Source organism: Doryrhamphus excisus, chromosome 7 (genome assembly GCF_030265055.1).
Source record: "Doryrhamphus excisus isolate RoL2022-K1 chromosome 7, RoL_Dexc_1.0, whole genome shotgun sequence".
NCBI classification, from domain to species: Eukaryota; Metazoa; Chordata; class Actinopteri; order Syngnathiformes; family Syngnathidae; genus Doryrhamphus; species Doryrhamphus excisus.
This window is the reverse complement of record NC_080472.1, coordinates 18809052-18833421: the sequence shown is the minus strand read 5'-3', so window position 1 is coordinate 18833421 and position 24370 is coordinate 18809052. Positions and strand designations below refer to the sequence as shown.

At 43.9% G+C, this 24370-nt stretch overlaps 2 protein-coding genes and 10 non-coding genes across 20 annotated transcripts in view; 7 read left to right on the top strand and 5 right to left on the bottom strand.

The window, feature by feature from the left end:
- The window catches only part of LOC131132354 (ELKS/Rab6-interacting/CAST family member 1-like), a 91897-nt gene extending 87309 nt beyond the window's left edge, over positions 1–4588 (top strand). For 2 of the 9 annotated variants that reach the window (XM_058077916.1, XM_058077908.1), the window contains one exon: positions 3663–4588. In XM_058077916.1, coding sequence (XP_057933899.1) covers positions 3663–3800 — 138 coding nt within the window. In that variant the 3' untranslated portion in view covers positions 3801–4588. The remainder of the gene's footprint in view (positions 1–3662) is intronic. The other 7 variants (XM_058077909.1, XM_058077910.1, XM_058077913.1 and 4 more) reach the window with 5 other exon arrangements.
- An 815-nt stretch (positions 4589–5403) lies between these two features.
- On the bottom strand, positions 5404–5514 carry trnal-caa (transfer RNA leucine (anticodon CAA)). The gene is made up of 2 exons: positions 5477–5514; positions 5404–5449 (listed from the first exon to the last, which is right to left on the bottom strand). It is a non-coding gene; the product is annotated as a tRNA-Leu (tRNA).
- A 243-nt stretch (positions 5515–5757) lies between these two features.
- Positions 5758–5867, top strand: trnal-caa (transfer RNA leucine (anticodon CAA)). The gene is made up of 2 exons: positions 5758–5795; positions 5822–5867. It is a non-coding gene; the product is annotated as a tRNA-Leu (tRNA).
- Positions 5868–5940: 73 nt separating this feature from the next.
- On the bottom strand, positions 5941–6051 carry trnal-caa (transfer RNA leucine (anticodon CAA)). The gene is made up of 2 exons: positions 6014–6051; positions 5941–5986 (listed from the first exon to the last, which is right to left on the bottom strand). It is a non-coding gene; the product is annotated as a tRNA-Leu (tRNA).
- A 243-nt stretch (positions 6052–6294) lies between these two features.
- On the top strand, positions 6295–6405 carry trnal-caa (transfer RNA leucine (anticodon CAA)). Its single transcript has 2 exons — positions 6295–6332; positions 6360–6405. It is a non-coding gene; the product is annotated as a tRNA-Leu (tRNA).
- Positions 6406–6481: 76 nt separating this feature from the next.
- On the bottom strand, positions 6482–6592 carry trnal-caa (transfer RNA leucine (anticodon CAA)). Its single transcript has 2 exons — positions 6555–6592; positions 6482–6527 (listed from the first exon to the last, which is right to left on the bottom strand). It is a non-coding gene; the product is annotated as a tRNA-Leu (tRNA).
- A 395-nt stretch (positions 6593–6987) lies between these two features.
- On the top strand, positions 6988–7098 carry trnal-caa (transfer RNA leucine (anticodon CAA)). Its single transcript has 2 exons — positions 6988–7025; positions 7053–7098. It is a non-coding gene; the product is annotated as a tRNA-Leu (tRNA).
- A 72-nt stretch (positions 7099–7170) lies between these two features.
- Positions 7171–7281, bottom strand: trnal-caa (transfer RNA leucine (anticodon CAA)). Its single transcript has 2 exons — positions 7244–7281; positions 7171–7216 (listed from the first exon to the last, which is right to left on the bottom strand). It is a non-coding gene; the product is annotated as a tRNA-Leu (tRNA).
- A 244-nt stretch (positions 7282–7525) lies between these two features.
- On the top strand, positions 7526–7636 carry trnal-caa (transfer RNA leucine (anticodon CAA)). Its single transcript has 2 exons — positions 7526–7563; positions 7591–7636. It is a non-coding gene; the product is annotated as a tRNA-Leu (tRNA).
- Positions 7637–7710: 74 nt separating this feature from the next.
- On the bottom strand, positions 7711–7821 carry trnal-caa (transfer RNA leucine (anticodon CAA)). Its single transcript has 2 exons — positions 7784–7821; positions 7711–7756 (listed from the first exon to the last, which is right to left on the bottom strand). It is a non-coding gene; the product is annotated as a tRNA-Leu (tRNA).
- A 225-nt stretch (positions 7822–8046) lies between these two features.
- On the top strand, positions 8047–8157 carry trnal-caa (transfer RNA leucine (anticodon CAA)). The gene is made up of 2 exons: positions 8047–8084; positions 8112–8157. It is a non-coding gene; the product is annotated as a tRNA-Leu (tRNA).
- A 163-nt stretch (positions 8158–8320) lies between these two features.
- Positions 8321–24370, top strand: part of wnt5b (wingless-type MMTV integration site family, member 5b) — a 53278-nt gene continuing 37228 nt past the window's right edge. Inside the window, exon 1 of the mRNA XM_058077723.1 lies at positions 8321–9062. The gene's annotated coding sequence lies outside the window, so the exon portion shown is untranslated. The remainder of the gene's footprint in view (positions 9063–24370) is intronic.

Sequence of the window (24370 nt, the reverse complement as noted above, 5' to 3'; positions counted from 1 at the left end):
TTGGCCGATCCAAAAACAAGACAGGGCGTCGCTGGAGCCTTTTTTAAAGCTACTATAGCTGCTGATAATACAGGATGGAAGGTTTAGGTGGAATCTAACGATAAAAGTCCTGGGATGGCAGTAAAAACAGTAGCCCCCCCCCCTCCCCGGGGGAGATATGATATTAAAGCAATTATCACATTATCACCCAACAACATTGTTTGTCTTCAGCCTTTATGGCCGAGTTGAGCGCCCCCTATGGAGCACTTACCGACGCTATTTTCTCCCGAACGGTGCAATGACTTTGAATGCACACATTTGTGTTTATGTTGCTTTTGGGCTTTACCACAACATCGTGATTTCAAGCCTGTTACGTCTTATTGCATATTTTCTTCCTTTAAGTTGAAACGCACCTACACGAAGGCTAATGGCTAACCGCTAATGACCTTTGTTATTATTCTGTCCATGCATTACATTACAGCGATCCAATGCTATTTATTTATTTTGTATTATTTCAAACTGAGACAAAAAACATAAAATTCAAGGCAAAAAATGAATAAAGACCCGCCATCCGCAAGTACGAGCACGGGGTTTGTTTTTTGGAGCGATTACGTCACTGGGATGTAACAGTTACTCAGTAAACCTTTATGCACTCCCACGTAGTATTAGCATTTGGGACCAAATACGTAAAACGTTAGCATATTCAGCATATGGTGCGTTCAAGGTCCATCAAACAAAGGATCTAGGTCACCTGCTTGCTGAAACATTCATTCATTCATTTTCTACTGCTTATCCTCACGAGGGTCACGGAGCATGCTGGAGCCTATCCCAGCTGTCTTCGAGCGAGAGATGCGGGGTACACCCTGGACTGGTGGCCAGCCAATCACAGGGCACATATAGACAAACAACCATTCACACTCACATTCATACGTTCTCCCCGTGCATGCGTGGGTTTTCTCCGGGTACTCCGGCTTCCTCCCACATTCCAAAAACATGCTAGGTTAATTAGCGACTCCAAATTGTCCATAGGTATGAATGTGAGTGTGAATGGTTGTTTGTCTATATGTGCCCTGTGATTGGCTGGCCACCAGTCCAGGGTGTACCCCGCCTCTCGCCCAAAGACAGCTGGGATAGGCTCCAGCACCCTCCACGACCCTCGTGATGGATAAGCGGTAGAAAATGAATGAATGAATTAATTTTGCCCATCGACCAAAATCCTGAACACGATCGCGTCTATCGTCTCGTCTCGTGAGTTGGCTGTCCCGTGACACTTGTACTATTAAGTGGATTGAACATGGCCTAAACATATTATGTCTATCACCCTGGAAGAGGGGCTGCACGGTGATCGAGTGGTTAGCGCGCAGACCTTACAGCTAGGACACCAGGGTTCAATTCCACCTTCGGCCATCTCTGCGTGGAGTTTGCATGTTCTCCCCGTGCATGCGTGGGTTTTCTCCGGGTACTCCGGTTTCCTCCCACATTTCAAAAAAAAAACATATGACTCCAAATTGTCCATAGGTATGAATGTGAGTGTGAATGGTTGTTTGTCTATATGTGCCCTGTGATTGGCTGGCCACCAGTCCACACCTGACTACACATCATCAGTAGGGTAAAACTAACCTGTCAGTCTAATACCAGCTCACGTTCCCTATTAGTGGGTGAACAATCCAACGCCCAAAGACAGCTGGGATAGGCTCCAGCACCCCCCGCGACCCTTGTGAGGATAATGTATTTACATAAAATTGGGCGGGGCTGAAATTGGAGGTTAGGACCCTTGGTCACAGATCCTCCATATGGGTCAAGATCGCTGTGAATATTCTCATTCGTGCTGCATTCAATTGATCGCAGATGGACTGTTTGGGTTGCCTCTGGTCGCTCGCTCGAGTTTCGAACCGAACTCACAGGGGGTGGCGGTCTGATATCGTTCAATGGTCGGTTTTGGCCCCATTTGTAGCGGCCCGGTTGCAGACGTTCAAGGTCTACATACACACGCATCTCATTTCGGTCCTATACTGATAACGGAGAGACCTATATCGTGTGTGTGTGTGTGTGTGTGTGTGTGTGTGTGTGTGCCTGCAGATAACAATCCATCACGATAATGGAGCCTTAATGGCCGTCGTAAAAATCATCTTCAACAACCTGCACTTTATATCTGTGCTTTCCGCCAACCTCAGTCACACACTAAATCAGGAGGATCCTTCTTTGCAACACACACACACACACACACGTGTACATATATAAAACATATGTCATACGGTATGAACGCAAATTCAAAGCTTTAGAGGTTGTTTCTGCAGCGTTGCACACGCCAAGGTCCGCCAAAGCATGTGAAAATATCCCACGTTCTTTCAGCAGCTCATAAAAAGAGCACTTGTGCAAACAGTTTAAGGTTTGATTCCAAAAGCAGGACTTGCCTCATCAAGCCATTTATTTCATCCTCGGCACGTCTGACGTTGTATCACTTGTCGACTTTTCTTCTCGAATAAGGTCAAGGCCGGGGGGGGGGGGGGGGGGGGGGCAGACACCTTTTCTAAATCCTCAATCAGCTCCCTATCTTATCTTTACTGCCGTGTTTTTCTGAGTGATTGCAGCCAAAAAAAAAAGCAGTCAAGGGGTCAAATAAGCTGTTACACTTTAATGGACTGATGCAACACTATTAATAAATAATAGACCTTTTTTTTTAAAATGTACTTATTTTTATTGGGTTTGTTTTTACCCTGCGAATGGTGGTCATGCAGGTATGGTCTTGAACCAGTCATGTATATATATATATATATATATATATATAGTGACACTATAGTGTGGCCCCTTGGCCTCTGGCCGCTGGTCCCTGGTCCCATGGCCCCTGGTCACATGGCCCCTGGTTGCTGGTCCCTGTTCCCTGGCCTTGTGGTCCGTGGCCCAAGGTGCCTGGTCCCTGGACTTTGGTCCCTGGTCCCTGGCCTCTGGCGCCTGGCCACTGGTTTCTGGTCCTGTGGTCCGTGGCCCAAGGTGCCTGGTCCCTTGACTTTTGTCCCTGGTACCTGGCCCCTGGTTCCTGGTCCCTGATCCCTGGTCCGTGGTCCCTGGCCCCTGGTTCCTGGTCCCTGGCCTCGTGGCTCCTGGTGCCTGGCCCTTGGCCCCTGGTCCCTGGTCCCTGGTCCCTGGTCCCTGGTCCCTGGTCCCTGGTCCCTGGCCCCTGGTCCCTGGTCCCTGGTCCCTGGTCCCTGGTCCCTGGTCCCTGGCCTCGTGGCCCCTGGTGCCTGGCCCTTGGCCCCTGGTCGCTGGTCCCTGGCCTCTGGCGCCTGGCCACTGGTCGCTGGTCCCGTGGTCCGTGGCCCAAGGTGCCTGGACTTTTGTCCCTGGCCCCTGGCCCCTGGTCCCTGGTCCCTGGTCCCTGGTCCCTGGTCCCTGGTCCCTGGTCCCTGGTCCCTGGTCCCTGGACCCTGGACCCTGGACCCTGGACCCTGGTCCCTGGCCTTGTGGCCCCTGGTGCCTGGCCCCTGGTCGCTGGTCCCTGGCCGTGTGGTCCCTGGCCCATGGTGCCTGGTCCCTGGACTTTTGTCCCTGGTCCCTGGCCCCTGGCCCGGTGGTCACTGGCCCCTGGCCCCTGACTCAACAAATCCAAACACAATATATTCCAAAAATATTTTCTGGTTGGCTTTCCAAAACGTGTGCTTATGTCCCCTTTTGTCCCCACCCAGTTGGAGGCAGAGTTAGCGCTGTGCGAGAGGGAGGGTGCGGAGCTCCAGGAGTACGCCAACCAGGTGCTTCAGCAGATCGCCGACCGCTGCCCCGACATTTTGGAGCAGGTGGTCAACGCCCTGGAGGACAGCAGCTGACCAAGTAGACGCCCATCGGTGTAGATATCCACCATCTTGCTTAATCACCGTGTACAGTGAGTGTTGACGTGCACACTGGTTTGTCTTTTTGCTGCTATCTTTCTTCTTCTGTGGTGTCCCCTTCAGGACTCCTCGCAGTCATCCCTTTACTCCAAGGAAGGAATTCTGTTGTTTTTGGATTGGGAGGGGGGTATAAATGTTACATATTTTTGCTTTTGCTAATATATATATATATGTGTATATGTATATGTAAAACACTAACTAAGTAGACAATTTACCAATACTGGGAATCGCCACATTGTGGATGAATGAATGGAATAAAAGAGGGAGACGCTTTTGCCTCACATTTTGTGTGTAATATCATTTTATGGATTGGTTTTTTGGAGATCCGGCTCGAAGACAAATGTGTCCGCCTCTCGATGCCATTATCTGGTCCTTTCACGTGCACGCCGCGCTTACTCTGTATTCCTTATCTTGTCACACCGCTGCTGCTTTATTTTCCTATCCTCCCACAATATAATGACATTATTCCACAGCCCGCTTTTTTTCCCTATCTGTGTAGTTGCAGCTTCCTGTTACACTTTTTTTTAACTCTTGCTGCACCAAATAGTTGACAACACCTTCACCTTAAAACAGGGGTCTCAAACTCGATTTACCTGGGCAAGGCTGGGCCGCATCAGGTTTTCAAAAAAAAAAACACATTTATTAAAAACAAAAAAATGTATAAAACTTCGCTTTGGTTCCAATTTTCTACAAGAAAAGCTCTGATAAAACATTCCACTGTTCTCAAATATCTTACTTTTAATTTTCTACACAAAATAAGATGAAAAATAAATAAACAAATCAAGAATAAAGAATATCAATCAATCAGTAATAAATAAATAATATAATAATAATAATAATAAAACGGCAAATAATAAAAACTTAAGAAACCACATATAGTTGGTGGGTAGACAAATTATTTTTTTTCAGATTAAAATGAACAAAGCATTATTAGAGCCCTGTAGACATGACAAAACACGACTATAGTCACATTTATACTCTTTTTATTTACAACATATTGCGCAACTGCAGGGTCTTGAGACACATGCTAACTCGCAAACTAGAGAGCTAGCGACCTAAACGGTAGCCTTCAAGTTATTTCCTTTAAACTTAAAAAGCCAAAAGCTTACCACTTCCACACGGATAGGGAGGATAACTATTAACAGTTATTTAACTTTTAACATGAACATTAATCAAACGTAATAATTTTTTCTGGGTACATGATACCATACAGCATCCATATCAAACATTAAACTTTCATATCAAGGCGGGGGCCTCAAACTAGTGCCCGCGGGCCGCGTGTTTGAGACCCCTGCCTTAAAAGGTACATTTTTAGCTCTTTTTTTCCGTTTTAAAGCATGTAGTGCAGTCAGTGCACAGAGGTACATTCAGGAAAAAAGTCCACTCAAGCCAATAAGCCGATCCAAAATAAACCATGCGCTAAATCATACACATTAATGGATGTTATCACAAGTTGCTTAGTCTGCTAGTATTTAGCATGCAAATGATGATTAATGATGTTTCTTTTATTGTTGATTAGTAGTTACTACGTCTAAAACTGTGTCAGGAGTGGGATTTGAACCCACGCCTCCATCTGGAGACCAGAATTCCCAATTTGGGGAAGGTTTGTGACCCTTGAGTCTGGCGCCTTAGACCACTCGGCCATCCTGACATACATTAAACTGAATAAATGTCAATACAAACAAACACAAAAACTTTTTATTCCAACTCTTAAATTGACACCAAGTGCTGAAACATGTTTTTGTGCCAAATTGGAAAAAAAGTGGAAAAGGGAATTGCTGGATGTTTGGACTGTCGGTGGCAATGACATTTTTTGTGATTTGTTAACTGTTTTGGTAGATAACATAATAATTGACATATATGTAAGTTTGTGTATTTATTCGGTGTAATGTATGTCAGGATGGCCGAGTGGTCTAAGGCGCCAGACTCAAGGTTCACAAACTTTCCCCAAACTGGAATTCTGGTCTCCAAATGGAGGCGTGGGTTCAAATCCCACTCCTGACACAGCTTTTTTGGTCTAAAAATATACCAAAACACTGAAACTCAATCAATTTAGTTGTTACTACGTCTAAAACTGTGTCAGGAGTGGGATTTGAACCCACGCCTCCATTTGGAGACCAGAATTCCCAGTTTAGGGAAGGTTTGTGACCCTTGAGTCTGGCGCCTTAGACCACTCGGCCATCCTGACTTACATTAAACTGAATAAATACACAAACTTACATATATGTCAATTATTATGTTATCTACCAAAACTGTTAACAAATCACAAAAAATGTCATAGCCACCGACAGTCCAAACATCCAGCAATTCCCTTTTCCGCTTTTTATCCACCTTGGCACAAAAACATGTTTCAGCACTTGGTGTCAATTTAAGAGTTGGAATAAAAAGGTTTTGTGTTTGTTTGTATTGACATTTATTCATTTTAATGTATGTCAGGATGGCCGAGTGGTCTAAGGCGCCAGACTCAAGGGTCACAAACCTTCCCTAATCTGGGAATTCTGGTCTCCAAATGGAGGCGTGGGTTCAAATCCCACTCCTGACACAGTTTTAGATGTAGTAACTACTAAATTGACTGATTTTCAGTGTTTTGGTATATTTTTTTTAGAAAAAAAAAACTGTGTCAGGAGTGGGATTTGAACCCACGCCTCCATTTGGAGACCAGAATTCCCAGTCTGGGGAAGGTTTGTGACCCTTGAGTCTGGCGCCTTAGACCACTCGGCCATCCTGACATACAAAAAGCTAATTAAACCTACAAACTTACATATACAAATCTTCCCCAAACTGGGAATTCTGGTCTCGAAATGGAGGCGTGGGTTCAAATCCCACTCCTGACACAGTTTTTTTTTTTTAATATACCAAAACACTGAAAATCAGTCAATTTAGTAGTTACTACGTCTCAAGAAAACACACCAAATTCCAATTCTATCTACAAAAACATGTTTCAGCACTTGGTTTCAAAAATCGACAGTCCAAACTTCCAGCAATTCCCTTTTCCACTTTTTCTCCACTTTGGCGCAAAAACAAACACGTTTCAGCACTTGGTGTCAATTTAAGAGATGGAATAAAAAGGTTTTGTTTGTATTGACATATATGTAAGTTTGTGTATTTATTCGGTTTAATGTATGTCAGGATGGCCGAGTGGTCTAAGGCGCCAGACTCAAGGGTCACAAACCTTCCCCAAACTGGGAATTCTGGTCTCCAAATGGAGGCGTGGGTTCAAATCCCATTCCTGACACATTTTTTTTTCTAAAAAATATACCAAAACACTGAAAATCAGTCAATTTAGTAGTTACTACGTCTAAAACTGTGTCAGGAGTGGGATTTGAACCCACGCCTCCATTTGGAGACCAGAATTCCCAGTTTAGGGAAGGTTTGTGACCCTTGAGTCTGGCGCCTTAGACCACTCGGCCATCCTGACATACATTAAACTGAATATATACACAAACTTACATATATGTCAATTATTATGTTAGCTACCAAAACAGTTAACAAATCACAAAAAAATGTCATAGCCACCGACAGTCCAAACATCCAGCAATTCCCTTTTCCACTTTTTTGCCATCTTGGCACAAAAACATGTTTCAGCACTTGGTGTCAATTTAAGAGTTGGAATAAAAAGGTTTTGTGTTTGTTTGTATTGACATTTATTCAGTTTAATGTATGTCAGGATGGCCGAGTGGTCTAAGGCGCCAGACTCAAGGGTCACAAACCTTCCCTAATCTGGGAATTCTGGTCTCCAAATGGAGGCGTGGGTTCAAATCCCACTCCTGACACAGTTTTAGATGTAGTAACTACTAAATTGATTGATTTTCAGTGTTTTGGTATATTTTTGGACCAAACAAAACTGTGTCAGGAGTGGGATTTGAACCCACGCCTCCATTTGGAGACCAGAATTCCCAGTTTGGGGAAGTTTTGCGACCCTTGAGTCTGGCGCCTTAGACCACTCGGCCATCCTGACTTACATTAAAATGAATAAATACACAAACGTACATATATGTCAATTATTATGTTATCTACGAAAAAAATGTCATAGCCACCGACAGTCCAAACATCCAGCAATTCCCTTTTCCGCTTTTTGTCCACCTTGGCACAAAAACATGTTTCAGCACTTGGTGTCAATTTAAGAGTTGGAATAAAAAGGGTTTGTGTTTGTTTGTATTGACATTTATTCAACTTAATGTAAGTCAGGATGGCCGAGTGGTCTAAGGCGCCAGACTCAAGGGTCACAAACCTTCCCCAAACTGGGAATTCTGGTCTCCAGATGGAGGCGTGGGTTCAAATCCCACTCCTGACACAGTTTTTTTTTCTAAAAACATACCAACACATTGAAAATCAATCAATTTAGTAGTTACTACATCTCAGTAAAACACACCAAATTCAAATTCTATCTACCAAAACAGTTAACAAATCACAAAAAATGTAATTTAGTTATTTTAGTTGTGTAAACAACAACAACACAAACAATTTAACAATATTGTGTGTTCAATGTTGGTGTAGACCTGCATTGATTAATACCGTGTTTATATATTTCGACCCAAAACGTGGGTTCATGAATGCCTCATAATTCAATGATACGCTTTTAATAGTCAGCCTTTACTGCGCATGCGTCCAGATGGCCTCGTTATGGCGGTGTGGGTTCAAACCGTATCCCTGACAACCTCTTCTTTCCCTCCCCAAATTTGCTCCACTTTGATGGACACACCTTCTTTAGTTAGAAACACCCCTTCCTATCCTCCTCCTCCTCCTCACTTTGACACTTTCCACTCCACGGAGGAGCAGATTCGACAGTGGGAACCACAACTTTTAGGGTGTCAAACTAGCTAGGTAACTACTTAGCATATTAAGATATTCTACTTCCGTTTTTTTCTTCTTCGGTGTTGGAGGACTTTGTTGGACGTCTGTTTTCATTAAAACTCACTGTTCCTGACACCTGTTGTTCGGACCAAGCTAGCTTTGGTGTCGTTAGCTATTGCAAAGTGGACTTTTAATAGTTTTTTTCCTCATTGGACGCTTGTTTAAGTGTCTTTTTTTTCATAAATGGACTTTGTGTGACCCAAGAAAAGGGACTTTTAAGGTGAAGTCATCGCGACTGTCAAAATAAAAGCACAACTAAGTGGAGTTGTTGGACATTTCTCAGCCGCACTTTTCGGACTCTTTTTGGGAACACCTTAGCAGACGAAGTGGCATCAAGCTGATAAGGTAAGAATAAGTTGTATATTAAATTGAAACAATTGCATTGTGGTTAGTTTGTGTGCAAGTATAAAAAAAAAGTTTTGTTTTTTTTTAAGTATTTTTCTTGCATTTGAAGCTGTGATTGTAAAGTTGCCATTGCTGTTGGGACTTTTCAGTACTTTCGCCTCCACGGTTGCTCTCAACATAAGAAAAAATGTGCTCATATGTCAGCTTGTGGTGAAATGTAACGTGTGTATTTAGCCTAAATACTATGCGGTGCTTCTATTTTGGGTTAAAAATGATGCACAACCGTCTCTCTCAGCTCTCGTCTCATAAAACTACATGTATGAATTTGTATTTTTGTGTTGTAAAATCCTGAAAGTGAACTTTAAAGCATGCATGTGTGTGTTTTAGTTAGGAGGGAGCACAGCATATGAAGATTTATGGTGAACTTTGACCTCTGTGCATGAGCACACAGGTACCAGGAACTAACACAACAATCTCTGCAGCCAAATAATCAACATGAGTCCAAATCCAATCCTAATGATGATATATGCTGGGGTTCCTCAAGGTTGGATGCAGTGATGTCATGTCACCATTCAAGCTAAATTCCTAACCGGTTAGTGTGTGTGTGCGTGAGAATGTGAGACCTTTTTTTCACCAAAAAAAAAAAAAAAAACAACTTGTGGATTCTACGCTAGCAGCACTATGCGCTTAATTGTAGTTATTGTGTATATAAAAGGCTCTGGCCGGCTGGCGTGCTGCATTGGCCTCCCCACCGCAAGCCACACGTCCGATTTAACCTCCTCTGACCCGGTTCCATCACATCCACACATCATTCAGAAACTTATGTTTTCTTATTTATATTCACGGACGAGAAACAATGGAAATGAACCTGAATAATATTTCTGTGACATCCATAGCAAGAACAAAAAATTGCCAGTGATGCTGATTTTTCACAGAATTTTTCAATACTGTTGACCTATTAAGCTCCTCAAAACATGAAACATCTCCAAGTACACTTAACTTCTTTAGATTTATGAACTTTTTTGTGAAATAAATATATCTCTGGCCTTGTCAATGAAAAATAATAGCCCTGCCATTCAGATGAGAAGAAACGCTGCCTTCTACTGGTAACACCCCGCTACTACAACCCATCAAATTACACTAGAATTGGAGTTTTGCTTTTCTTTTAGGATTATTTTCTTCGTTTTAGAGCTATTCATATTAAACCAATAATACACTTTACAAATAAAATATGCTTTTATGTGTATTTTAGTGGAAATAATTACACAGCTCGTTTTCTAGCGTTACTTATTAGTCTTATTCCATTTTTTTCCCAGTACTTTACTGTTGTGAAACACGAACTTTGTGCTGAACAAGCACTTTCGTTCTCTGTTAACATTTGGATGAAAAAAACACCTCAGTAACACATTTTGTTTCTATTTCCTTCCAGAATATTGCAGCATATTTTAGCAAATGTGTTTTACACATTCTTTCAAGTTATGTCGTTAAATCACCTTCTGGAAAGATGTCTACAGAAAGTCGAGAGACTTCTTTCTATCGCTGCAGTCCTAGTGGTCACAGACAGAGGGCGCTGCGTCACTGACACAAGTGGACGCTACGTCAAAAGGGCACAGGGGTGATGTCCAGCTGGGGAATAACAATAAAAGCCACTTTACTCGTATTGTTGTTATATTTTTAGGTCATATTTAATGTAAAATAGCATCAAAATAAGATCCAGCTTACTTTATTTATATCTTTTATCCCCCACTTGCACTGAATGCTCCATCCTTGTACAGAAGTGAAACGTTTTATTGCAAATGGTGCCATGAGAGATCATCAGGTGTGCTGCGGGAAATGATCCAATTTCACTGAATTGGCCCGAAAGTGATTATAATTGCCTCAAATAATGCAACTATACTAGTGAATTATTTAACCTTAATTAACCTATTTGTCATTCATACAACATGCCATGAGTTTTGCTAATGTACAGTAAAATATGTGCATTAGCTTCATAACTGTTCAGAAACGTGTGACTTTGCTGCTTTAGTGCAGCCTGCAAAAAAATAATGAATAAGATGAGTGTTTTTTAATGCATTGTGGCGTCCCGCCACAAATAGATGTTTGCCCAGGCTCATAAACGCATCATGATGCACGCATCAATGCCAAAGAATACGAGGATGCAGCCGCAGGGATTGCTGCTCCCGACTCAGCAAGTTTGTTGCTACATTTAAAGCGTAATCGGACCCCTGTAGAGCAACTAATCAAGTCAAGACACTGCCACAAATAGATTGCAGTCCTGTCCACAGAAGAGCCTCTATTTCAGGGGTACCCAACCACCAACTCGTAGGTGCATTCATTCATTTTCTACCGCTTATCCTCATGAGGGTCACGGGCGGGGAGTGTTGGAGCCTATCCCAGCTGTCTTCTAGCGAGAGGCGGGGTACACCCTGGACTGGTGGCCAGCCAATCACAGGGCACATATAGACAAACAACCATTCACACTCACATTCATACCTATGGACAATTTGGAGTCGCCAATTAACCTAGCATGTTTTTGGAATGTGGGAGCAGCACCCCCGCGACCCTCGTGAGGATAAGCGGTAGAAAATGAATGAATGAAATACGTGACATTTTAAATCAAAACTTGAGAAAACATTGATGTTGCTTTAGTTGACACAAAGCGTGACTCAACAGAAATCCCACCCCCCCTCCCCTTTCGCCTCTCTCTTGCATCTTAGCCAGCCCTCTATGGGCACCGTGCCCATAGAGAGGCACCTGAAGCTGGCTGCAAAGTCCCAGCAGCAGCAGGCTGGAGTGGAGTGGAGAGGCATGAGCGATGAGGCTGAGGCGCTTAAAAAACAGAGGAGATAGCAGGAGATGTGATACGGGAGGCGAGGAGAGGGGACCAGGAGATAAGTGCGGGGATGACAGCGGAGAGGATGAAGAGATAAGAGGATGCACGGCCGTGCGTGGTGGTGGAGGAGGAGGAGGAGGAGGAGGAGGGTAGGCACAGGAGAGGCGAGACAAAAGGAGATTAGAAAAATAGATAGATCAATAGATGGAGATAGAGAACAAAGACGGAGGATACAAAAGAGAAAGTGTGAGGCTCGGAGAGAGAGAGAGCTGGGCAGACAGCCAACACTCCCCAGAGAGAGAGAGAGAGAGGTCAGAGCAACGGACACATCTCTGGAGTGTGTGTGTGTGTGTGTGTGTGTGTGTGTGTGTGTGTGGGATGGAGTGAGGATGAGGGAAGAATGCAGAGGAGGAGAGCATGCACTGAAGCACCGAGAGAGGATGACTTGTGTAAAACTGAAAATGCGACCTTGAAAATGTTCTCCGTGTGTGTGTGTGTTCTGTCTGCTTTGCATCATGTTCCACTTCATTCTACAAAGCCGTATTTTCATTCATTCATTCATTTTCTACCGCTTTTCCTCTTGAGGGTCGCAGGGGTGCTGGAGCCTATCCCAGCTGTCTTCGGGCGAGAGGCGGGGTACACCCTGGACTGGTCGCCAGCCAATCACAGGGCACATATAGACAAACAACCATTCACACTCACATTCATACCTATGGACAATTTGGAGTCGCTAATTAACCTAGCATGTTTTTGGAATGTGGGAGGAAACCGGAGTACCCGGAGAAAACCCACGCATGCACCGGGAGAACATGCAAACTCCACACAGAGATGCCTGAGGGTGGAATTGAACCCTGGTCTCCTAGCTGTGAAGTCTACGCGCTAACCACTCGACCCCCGTGCAGCTGAGTATTATTATTATTATTATTATTATTATTATTATTGATAATGGGATGAGATGGCCCAGGGTGGAATTGAACTCTTTAGTAGTCAGCAGTAGAACATAGGTTAGTTTTAGGAAAATATCAGTTCCCCACTAAAAAAGGGAGACTACACCAACATTCATTCATTCATTTTCTACCTCTTATCCTCACGAGGGTCGCGGGGGGTGCTGGAGCCTATCCCAGCTGTCTTCGGGCGAGAGGCGGGGTACACCCTGGACTGGTGGCCAGCCAGCCAATCACAGGGCACATACTATAGACAAACAACCATTCACACTCACATTCATACCTATGGACAATTTGGAGTTGCTAATTAACCTAGCATGTTTTTGGAATGTGGGAGGAAACCGGAGTACCCGGAGAAAACCCACGCATGCACGGGGAGAACATGGGGTGGAATTGAACCCTGGTCTCCTATAGCTGTGAGGTCTGCGCGCTAACCACTAGACCGCCGTGCCGTCCAAGTCGTATTTTATGAAGTAAAAAAAAAAGTACCTCGCGTCACTCACGGCGCAGAAAGTTGACTTTCAATGTCAGTCATGCTAGCCCCCCCCCCCTTTTCGTTGTAATCCATCACTCTTGTTTACAGCGCGTTGCCCCGTCAAGTCAATGGCGCATAACAAAAACCGCCGTCTTCGAATCACCGATTCACGCGTGTTATCACTCCATTAAATGACCATTATCGTCATCATAATGTTCATGTTTAATAGCCCGCCATAATGTGGCAACAATGCCTCATGGACATTATATTAGGTACACCTGAACAACATGTGTGTGTGTTGTGTTTCTACACTTGTAACCCGTTTGTGCCTTTCTGTATTTGCGTGAACACTTCTTGGATGCCTTGTGTGGGTCTTTGTGTGGCCGTGTGTGCCATCCCTTACTCTCGTGTGTGTGTGTGTGTGTGTGTGTGTGTGCGCCTTTGCCACAAGCCTCAGCGAAATGCAGCCAGCATGACGGAGAATGACAGGTTGATTTATGGCGAGGCTATAAGTAGAATGACTACTGCTCTGGTGTGTGTGTGTGTGTGTGTTAGAGAGGCAGGAGTGGAAACATGGACGAGAGAGTGGAATATGGGGAGTGGAAGGGAAAAGAAGGTAGAACAGACAAGCAGGAAGAGACTGGAATTTGGGGCGCAACATTAAAAAAAAAAAAAGATCCGAAGAACTGGAGTCTGTCACATGCAGGAGCAAAAGGAAAGACCCCAAAACCACAACAAAATGGTTCTTCATCCAAGTGGCAACACCCCCAACTTGAATAGTCCCGGGGTGAATTACTGTGTGTACCAACCCCCCCCCTGCCGGCTCTCACCAAAGCTAAAGTAGACACCTAAACTCCACAAAGAGATGGCGGAGGGTGGAATTAAACTCTTTAGTAGTCAGCAGTAGAACATAGGTTAGTTTCAGGAAAATATCAGTTCCCCACTAAAAAAGGGAGACTACACCAACATTCATTCATTTTCTACCTCTTATCCTCACAAGGGTCGCAGGGGTGCTGGAGCCTATCCCAGCTGTCTTCGGGCGAGAGGCGGGGTACACCCTGGACTGGTGGCTACCCAGCCAATCACAGGGCACATATAGACAAACAACCATTCACACTCACATTCATACCTATGGACAATTTGGAGGCGTCAATTAACCTAGCATGTTTTTGGAATGTGGGAGGAAACCAGAGTACCCGGAGAAAACCCACGCATGCACAGGGAGAACATTCAAACTCCACACAGAGATGGCCGAGGGTGGGGAAAGACAAAATAAGAAGCCAAAAACTTACCACTTCCACACAAAAAAGGAGGAAAACTCATTAATTCATTCATTTTCTACTGCTTATCCTCACGAGGGTCGTGCTGGAGCCTATCCCAGCTGTCTTCAGGTGAGAGGCGGGGTACACTGTGGACTGGTGGCCAGCCAGCCAATCACAGGGCACATATAGACAAAATTTTACAAATTTCCCCACTGAGGGACGAATAAAGGCATATCTTAAAGGCATATCTTATAGACAAACAACCATTCACACTCACATTCATACCTATGGACAATTTGGAGTCGCCAATTAACCTAGCATGTTTTTGGAATGTGGGAGGAAACCCACGCATGCACAGGGAGAAACTCCACACAGAGATGGACAGGTGGAATTGAACCCTGGTCTCGGAGCTGTGAGGTCTGCGCGCTAACCACTCAACCACCGTGCCGCCTGTCCAATTATATATATTTTAAAAGTTTTCTTAAAATTCATATTGAAATCTAGCCTGGTGCCCATGGCCCCAATCCCGAGTATCGTCCGTCAGGTGTCCGGTGACACCCCCGCATGAAATACTGAAGGATTTGAATCCGATACTAGTACTAATGAAACTTTACTTATTTAGTGACTGATATTATTTTATGTTTTATAACCAATTTATATATTTCACAGCCTTCTCAATTATGTCATGACATTTATATCCATATTTCTTTGTGGCGAGGGCCGTGCAGAAAAAGCACATTTAAAAAAAAAAAAATTAAAAAATGTCTTCATGTAAGAAAGCAAAGACGGATTTAATTTGATTTTTTTATTGAGTTTTTTTTTTTTTTTTTTTTTTTTTTTACAATCCTTTCACAGCCTCGCTATGATGAAATGGAAGAGAATAGACAAGGCCTTTTAATTTCAAACAGCAGGCGTTCAACGTCTTCTATTCTGCCGCTTTAATTCAATCGGACGTATGCGTGTGAAATGTAAGTGGAGATGAGCTTTGCACACACACACACACACACACACACACACACACACACACACACCTGCTCCCATGACAACCTGCTGATGAAGATGACAATGAGGTGTGTGTTTGGAAACATTACGTTGCTTGTATGAGTGGACAACAGGAGATGAAAATAGAAAGGCTGTGGTGATAGACGGCGGGGGGGGGTGGCTTTGATGTTGCTCCTGGTGGGGGCCAGTCTTGGCATGCTGCCGCAATACCCCCCCATCCCATCCCATGACACATACACAAACACACACACACACAGGTCCAGGTCCAGGTCCAGCTCCAGGGCTTTGTTGATTATTTCTGCTGGGACGATCAAAGACAGTCAGAGCCCCCCCACACCCCCCCCCCCCAATCTATCTTTCTACCCATCTCCTATACCTACCTACCCATCAGCAGAACCACGTCTCTTCTTGAGCTTATTATTCATTTGCTGCCTTTTTTTATTCTTCATTTATCCTCCATTTTTTTCCTGCATGTGTGTGTGTGTGTGTGTGTGTGTGTGCACAGTAATCCCAGCAGTGGGCGCCGGGCTGCTCATGAATTCTCTCTCTGTCTCTCTTTTGAGAGCAGGAGCCTGAAGGTCTAACCTCCAGTTGAACTCCTGCATCGGTGTATGTGTATGTGTGTGTGTGTGTGTGTGTGTTGTTGTGAGGACATGTCATATGCATACTTTTTATGTCATGCAACCATAGAATACTGTAAATTAACTTTTGCTATTTGTGCTCGTATGTTATCTTTGGTTTCTCTCCAAGGCTCCAGTGCCTAAGGCCACATTTAAGGGTCATTAAAGGAGAGCTGTGTGTGTGTGTGTGTGTGTGTGTGTGTGTGTGTGTGTGTGTGTGCACTCCAGGGCAATGGCCCTTCCTCCCATGTCCAGAAAGGAAATACCAAATTAGGCCCCCGCCATCCCTCTCTTTTTTTTTTTCTCTGCAGAACATTCATTTTGGCCTTTATGTCACCATATCTAATGTTCTACTATATGGTTTATATTTAAAATGAAATGACCAACATGAAGCACTAGGAAGCAACTGTAACTGGAGGTGTGCCAGGCCGCCTGCCGCGCCAGCCGGCCTGAGCCTCAGGAAGCCCCGCTGGGGGTGGAGGTCTCAGGCCAAGCCCCCACCACCACCACCACTGGCATGCTGGGTAGGAGCAGGAGGTGGAAGGGAGAGAGGTGCTGGAAGCGGTCATGACCTCCAAACGTGGGCACCGCAGTGGAGCTGAGGTCGAGGAGGTGAAGCCGGAATGTGAGAGGAATGCCGGGAATTTTGGGGAGCGATGGAAAGTAGAAGGGAGGATGCCGCATCTCCTTTTTGGTGCTGGGTTGTGTGTCCAAAAAGAGATTTTTTTGAAAACAGCAACCATTTCTTATGTATTCTCAAGGGATATTATACTTTAGAGTAGCCAGTGTACAGCTTGTATAGCAGTATAGTATATACGTAGTATATACAGTATATAGTATATACTCTGCATTGTTGACTGTAGGCAAGAGCAGACACAATTAGCTTGCTATTCACTTGTGTTGACAGCTATTTAAACAATAATCATTGTGATTTCCATCATCTTCAGTGGATAGTAAATAAAGTAATACTACTGTAAAGTATATACATTTCTTTAGTATTGTGCCTTAAGAAGATATACCATGCTCTAGTGGCTGTTATGGGAATAGCCTCAAAGCGATCTGAATGGCTAACAATAAGTATTTTTAAGGTCACAAAAAGGAATATATTTATTTAACAAAAATGTTTGGTCTTGAATAGAAGCAGTGATGCATGTGGACGCATCGTTGAGCCCTCGGGGCTCGCATCCTTGAACAGTTCACTTGTGGGGCTCGAACAACAATTGGCCAGCGGGCTTCTAATTCAGTACTCTTTTCAGTCGTGGGTATGGACTGGAGCCTATCCCAGCTGTCTTCGGGCGAGAGGCGGGGTACACCCTGAACTGGTGGCCAGCCAGCCAATCACAGGGCACATATAGACAAACAACCATTCACACTCACATTCATACCTATGGACAATTTGGAGTCGCTAATTAACCTAGCATGTTTTTGGAAAACCCACACACAAGAACATGCAAACTCGAAGACCTCGAACACGGGTGTCCAAGCTGTATGGTCTGCACGCTAACCACTCGTACACTGTGCAGCCTTAAAACAACATGACTTTTGTTAATTAGGTTGTTTATTTTTGGGTTTCTCATTCATGAATGTAATATTTTTGTCATTAGAGCATACGTTTACGACCTTCTAAATACAATTTTTAACATTATTAGAGCCCTCTAGGCATGATATAACACCCCTATAGTCAATGTTACATTATCGCTTTCTCTCACTGTCTACTTCGTCCTGCTCCTCCCGGTGGATCCTGGGGCGTTCCCAAGCCACTTGAGAGACTAAGTCTCTCCAGCATTTCCGAGGTGTCGCCAATTAACCTAGCATGTTTTTGGAATGTGGGAGGAAACCGGAGTACCCGGAGAAAACCCAGCAAGAATATGCAAACTCCGCACAGAGATGGCCGAGGGTGGGATTGAACTCGGGTCTCCTAGCTTTGAGGTCTGCATGCTAACCACTCGACCGCCGTGCAGCCCAGGACTTTATATTATTGAATTAAAAATTAAATAGAAGTTTTTACAGTAGTTTTTGCATCCTTAATATACTGTAATAGTGTGCCCCCCCCCCACCCCCACCCCTGGTGTACGTATCTATTTTGTCGTTATTTTTTTATCTTCAGTGGTAATGTGTGTACACCTACATGTGGAGAAAGATCGGTGCAAGACGATGAGGAAAGAGGGAGGATCACAGTGGCATGGAGGAGGAGGGGGGGTGACAAGTGTCAAGTGTCACATTTACACATGTATAAGGGGTGGAGGGGGGTCATCACAGACTTGCACTGTATGCGGTGACAGCATAGTGTTCGTGCACAAAATCGATAAGCTTATGTGTGTGTGTGTGTGTGTTGTCTTCCTCTTTGTGTTTCCTTCCCCTGCGAGTCACATGACTGCAAACCACAGGTGAAGTCAGCAGCTTGTCTTCCATTTGTAGTTTTTCATTGTAGTACAAGTTCAAATATTCATGATAGATGATGTACCGAAACACTTAATGATCATCTATAGACCTTTAGGAGGTGTAATTAGTATGCGGAGAAGTCATTTGCGTACAAAATACTGACTGAGAATAAAATGGCTGCCGAAACAATGGTGTGTATGTGTGAGATTAGTCTGGTCTACTGCAGAAAGTCAAAGTGTTTGGCGTTCATATAACTTTTATGGCACATTAGAGAGTGCTCAAATTAAAATAATAAAGAAAAAGGATGGTGCTGTGTTGATGTGCATGTCCTCTTTGTCCTCAACTGCGTGCACACACACACACACACACACATGTTTTACCACCCACACAGAAAGGAGGACAGATACAGGCCACAAAACACACACACACACACACACATTGGTCTTTACCATACTCTGCAGGATCAGATGTCATTCAAGTGACACACACACACACACACACACTTAAGGAGGCTTTTTTTCACAATGTTCTCTTTCCTCCTCCTTCTTCTCCCCCGTACAGAATATATACATTTTCTTTTAAATCTTCCTACATTAAATCTTCCTACACACACACACACACACACTGCCATGATTGTAAGAATAGTGTGTTGTTTTCTAAATAAGGTTAAGATGTTTTGGTACAGGGCGGCACGGTGGTCGAGTGGTTAGCGCGCAGACCTCACTGCCAGGAGACCGGGGTTCAATTCCACCCTCGGCCATCTCTGTACATGCGTGGGTTTTCTCCGGGTACTCCGGTTTCCTCCCACATTCCAAAAACATGCTAGGTTAATTGGCGACTCCAAATTGTCCATAGGTATGAATGTGAGTGTGAATGGTTGTTTGTCTATATGTGCCCTGTGATTGGCTGGCTGGCCACCAGTCCAGGGTGTACCCCGCCTCTCGCCCAATGACGGTTGGGATAGGCTCCAGCACCCCTGCGACCCTCGTGAGGATAAGAGGTAGAAAATGAATGAATGAATGAATGAATGTTGGTGTAGTCTCCCTTTTTTAGTGGGGAACTGATATTTTACTGAAACTAACCTATGTTCTACTGCTGACTACAAGAGTTCAATTCCACCCTCGGCCATCTCTGTGTGGAGTTTGCATGTTCTCCCCGTGCATGCGTGGGTTTTCTCCGGGTACTCCGGTTTCCTCCCACATTCCAAAAACATGCTAGGTTAATTAGCGACTCCAAATTGTCCATAGGTATGAATGTGAGTGTGAATGGTTGTTTGTCTATATGTGCCCTGTGATTGGCTGGCCACCAGTCCAGGGTGTACCCCGCCTCTCGCCTGAAGACAGCTGGGATCAGCTCCAGCATATCTGGCTTGACAGCTGGGATAGGCTCCAGCACCCCCGCACAAGAACAAACATTAAAAATTACATTTTCTTTACCAGATTTTTGCATGGATCCATTGTACTGTTATGCCATTATCATGTAGTCATGTATACATGGAAGTAAAGCAAAATCTTATAGTAAAATACTCTGCAAAACACTGCAAGTAATACTTACTTGCCATCGCTGAGAGCCTGGAGTTTGTTTTCCAGAGAGAATATGATATAGTGTGTTTTTTTAGCATCCATATTGTTGCACAATCTTGTCTTAAACAATATTACACAAGTCATTTTAAATGTAATAGTATTTTTTGCTAATATTTTCGGAAGGATTAATTGGATTTAGACGATTTGAAGAAAATTGCTGGAAGACACAGCCATCCCATGGCGAGCGGACATCGTAAGTGTTGTAAACTAGCTTATATGTCGTTTTCTTGTGTTATCATACACAGAAAAAGGGAAATATGTGTTCATGTTTTACATACGGATTATGAATGATTTCCCCCAAAAAGTGCAGTTCCCCAGCATTGGTAGCATAACCCACAGGAGGCGCTACACAAATGAGCCATTATGTTTACAATACAGTTAAACATGTGCAGTGTTGAGTGTTGTGTATTTTTCCACAATGTATTGTGCAAAAATCCTATTCATAAAGTATGTTATGTCGCTGTGACACACAGCTAGGTTACGATGACATTGCAAAGGATCCTTGTGTTGCCACAGGGCAACCACCATGGCGCTAACAATATTTCTAATGGCACCATATTTTGCACCCGGAGATGCTTGTGTTTACATCTTAAAAAAAAAAAAAAAAGCACATTTGTCACATGACCTGCATTTGTTTGTTTGCATTTGCATGTGAACAACGTGTTTGAATGGCTGTGAACACGGACACACGGAGCGTGCTGCATTCACAGCGCTTATTCCTTTTGTCAAGGCCCATTTGTATGTAAATGGGCGTCCCAGAGTTGACGGGAGAGAGGACGGTAATGCGTGTTGAGGAGGCAAAATGTAGATGCAAAGACACACAAATATGGAGGAGAGACGTGTAGAAAAAAAGTGCAGGCACGGAGAGAAAGAAAGAGGATAGACAAGCTCGGCAAGAGAGAGAGGAGGAGGAGGAGGAGGCTGATTTTGACAGCTCGCAGCCATGACAGCAGCAGAAGGTGTGTGTGTGTGTGTGTGTGTGTGTGTGTGTGTGCGTGCACATACACACAAAAATTCTCATTCAGTGATGATATTTATGTAAAAAAACAAACAAAGCTCACATATAGCCACAACACTATATTTTGTCATAATGTGAGCATAGTTGCTCTGCCTAGTGGTGAACTGGTGAATTACACTATCCAGTGTGTTTCTAATGAATTGACCGCTATGTGCATTATTGTGTATTCTTTTTTTTTTTTTTGCTCTCATGGGCGTTAACAATGTTCCCCCCCATGTCCCTTGTGTCAAAGCCCAGCGAATCAAGTCAAGCGTGTAGCGTGTGTGCGAGTGTGTCGGGGCTTATGTGCCAAACCAGATCAATATGAGCTGATCAATAGGAGAAGACAGCTCGAAGGACCATGGGGACATACACACACACCTGCCGCACACACACACACACACACACACACATATCTCTTTGTATTCCAGCCTCAGCCTCTCCTCCACCTTCAATGTGTCTTTCATATCTGGCTTTTTCTTCCTCTCTAGTCATCTCACATATTCCTCACATATGACTTATTTGACTTCTTTCATGGATTACTTTGTTGTTTTGTATGGTAAAAAAAAAAAAATCACTGCTCTGTTGTGCAAAAAATACAGAGTGAGCATTAAATGCAACGTTAGGCTAAGGAATCCTGCTTGCAAGCCTCGTACTGTCAAAACATGCAAGGTCTGTTTCGCTTTCAGTGCGTTTTTTTTTTTCTATCCGTCTGGGGAAAACAAGTGTGCCACATTTTAAGCAGCAAAAAAGGAGGGAAAGTTTTGTCTTTTGTTTGGAAACGTGAATGACATGTCGGGGACGCCGCTTGGCGACATCGACATCACACGTTGGCGTATGAAGCGGCGGCTCTTCCACTCACTCTGATGGCTGATGCTTTTTTTTATTATTATTATTTTTTTAAACCCAATCAAATATTCAGCAGCGAGGGCCGTCATGTGGTTGGGAATGAAGTCAGAAGGCCTTATAGTTTCAAATGAAACATTTATTCCGCTCTGGGAAAAAAGTGCCTTTTAAGTGTAACAATAATACACTCACAGTGCCACAAGATTAGGTACAGCCTACGGTTGATCCCAGCTTTCTCCAGGGTTATGTTCAAGGACCAGCAGTAAATGTGACGTCTAAAGTGACTTCTAATTATATTAGATTCAGTGCTAGAAACCTGTTTGGTCGTGACATAATCCCTAAATAAGGCGATCCCGTCTATCGTCTCGTCTCGTGAGTTGGCTGTCCCGTGACACTCGTACAATTAAGTGGATTGAACATGGCCTAAACATATTATGTCTAACACCCTGGAAGTGGGGCTGTACGGTGATTGAGTGGTTAGCGTGCAGACCTCACAGCTAGGAGACCAGGGTTCAATTCCACCCTCGGCCATCTCTGTGTGGAGTTTGCATGTTCTCCCTGTGCATGCGTGGGTGAGTTCCTTTCTTAAGACCTTCTTAACGTATAGTTTGTCTCTGCATTGTGTGTACTACAATCCAAAAATGGATACACGTTTATATTTAATTTGACATGGGTATTAGGGCTGGGTTAAACGATTATTTCTGTAATCGATTAATCTGGAAAAAAAGTTTTACGATGCATCGATTAATGCCTGAAAGTGTGGTGCGGTTTGGATGAATGATGGGGTTAATCATTCATGAACGGGTATTTTATGGGCGGTTCATTCATTCGCAAAAAAGAACTAGTTCTTTTGACCCGTTCGTTCACGAACGCCACACCGGTACTCAGAATCAAAACATGGTGCTCGTGCTGTGTCGGTCATGAACAAAACGGCCGGCGCACTGAACGGGTATTTTATAGGCGGTTCATTCGTTCGCAAAAAAGAACTAGTTCTTTTGATCCGTTCGTTCACGACCGCTATTCAGTATCCAAAGTATGGGAATACTTCATGCCAAAAGGTAATACAGTAAACCTCGGATATATCGGACTCAGATATATCCGAAATTTGCTCACAACGAACAGATAAAAAAGAACCAATTTTTCTGTAATGCATTTCCAATAAAAATTCATTGCATATATCGGATTTTTTATAACGGATTTTGCCTATTTCGGACAAAATCTCCAGTCCCGTTCCAATGCATTTCCATTAAATTTCCCTCACATATATCGGATGGCCGCATCGTGGCGCTCCGATTCGCCGAATCATGACAGGCCGCTATACGACGTCATTTGCAGCGTTTGCAGCGTTGCCTGCGCGTCCAGGTACATTGGAAACATAGTCAAGGAAGTGCCTTTTTATAACGGATAAAATCCGATTTACGCATATACCGGATATAAATCCGGTATACGCATATAACGGATTTCGCTTATATCGGACAAAACCAGTGGGAACAATTGAATCCGATATATCCGAGGTTTACTGTAATGCAGTGGTTTGTGACCAGGAAATTAAAAAAAAGTTGAAAACTTAACGGCGTCTTCTCCTCACAAGCGGGTGCTTCGTCAATAAGTACTGGTGCATCGCCGTCGGGTTTTTGTGATATTCCATCTCAATTTTGCATAAGTCACAAACCACCGTATTATTACCTTTTGACGGGAATATTCCCATACTTTGGATTTGATACTCTGTTGTGCGATCTTTTCTTCTAGCTGGACTCACTGAAACTTGTTTTCGCGGCCGCCGCCATGTTTTCATTCTGAATAGTGGTCGTGAACGAACGGGTCAAAATAACTAGTTTGTTTTGCGAATGAATGAACCGCCTATAAAATACCCGTTCAGTTTTTCAGCCGTTTTGTTCATGACACAGCACTAGTTGGTGAGCTGTTGAGTCGGAACAAGGAACGAACGTGAACATGAGTGAACGGACTAACTCGACGACCAATTGATCGAACTGAACGGCTATTTTTACTGAATGATCCTGTTCACGAACGCCACACCAGTACTCAGAATCAAAACATGGTGCTAGTGCTGTGTGTCGGTCATGAACAAAACAGCCAGCGCACTGAACAGGTATTTTATAGGCGGTTCATTCGTTCGCAAAAAAGAACTAGTTCTTTTGACCCGTTCGTTCGCGACCGCTATTCAGAATCAAAACATGGCGGCAGCCACGGCAACAAATTTCAGTGAGTCAGTGAGTCAATTTCAGTGATGTCATCGATGACATCGACACGTCGTCCCGGCCCTAATGGGTATTTACAAAAATAAGAAGCTACAATAAAACGAGGTGTCAATTAATGCCATAAATAGGCGGGTAGCGGACCCCT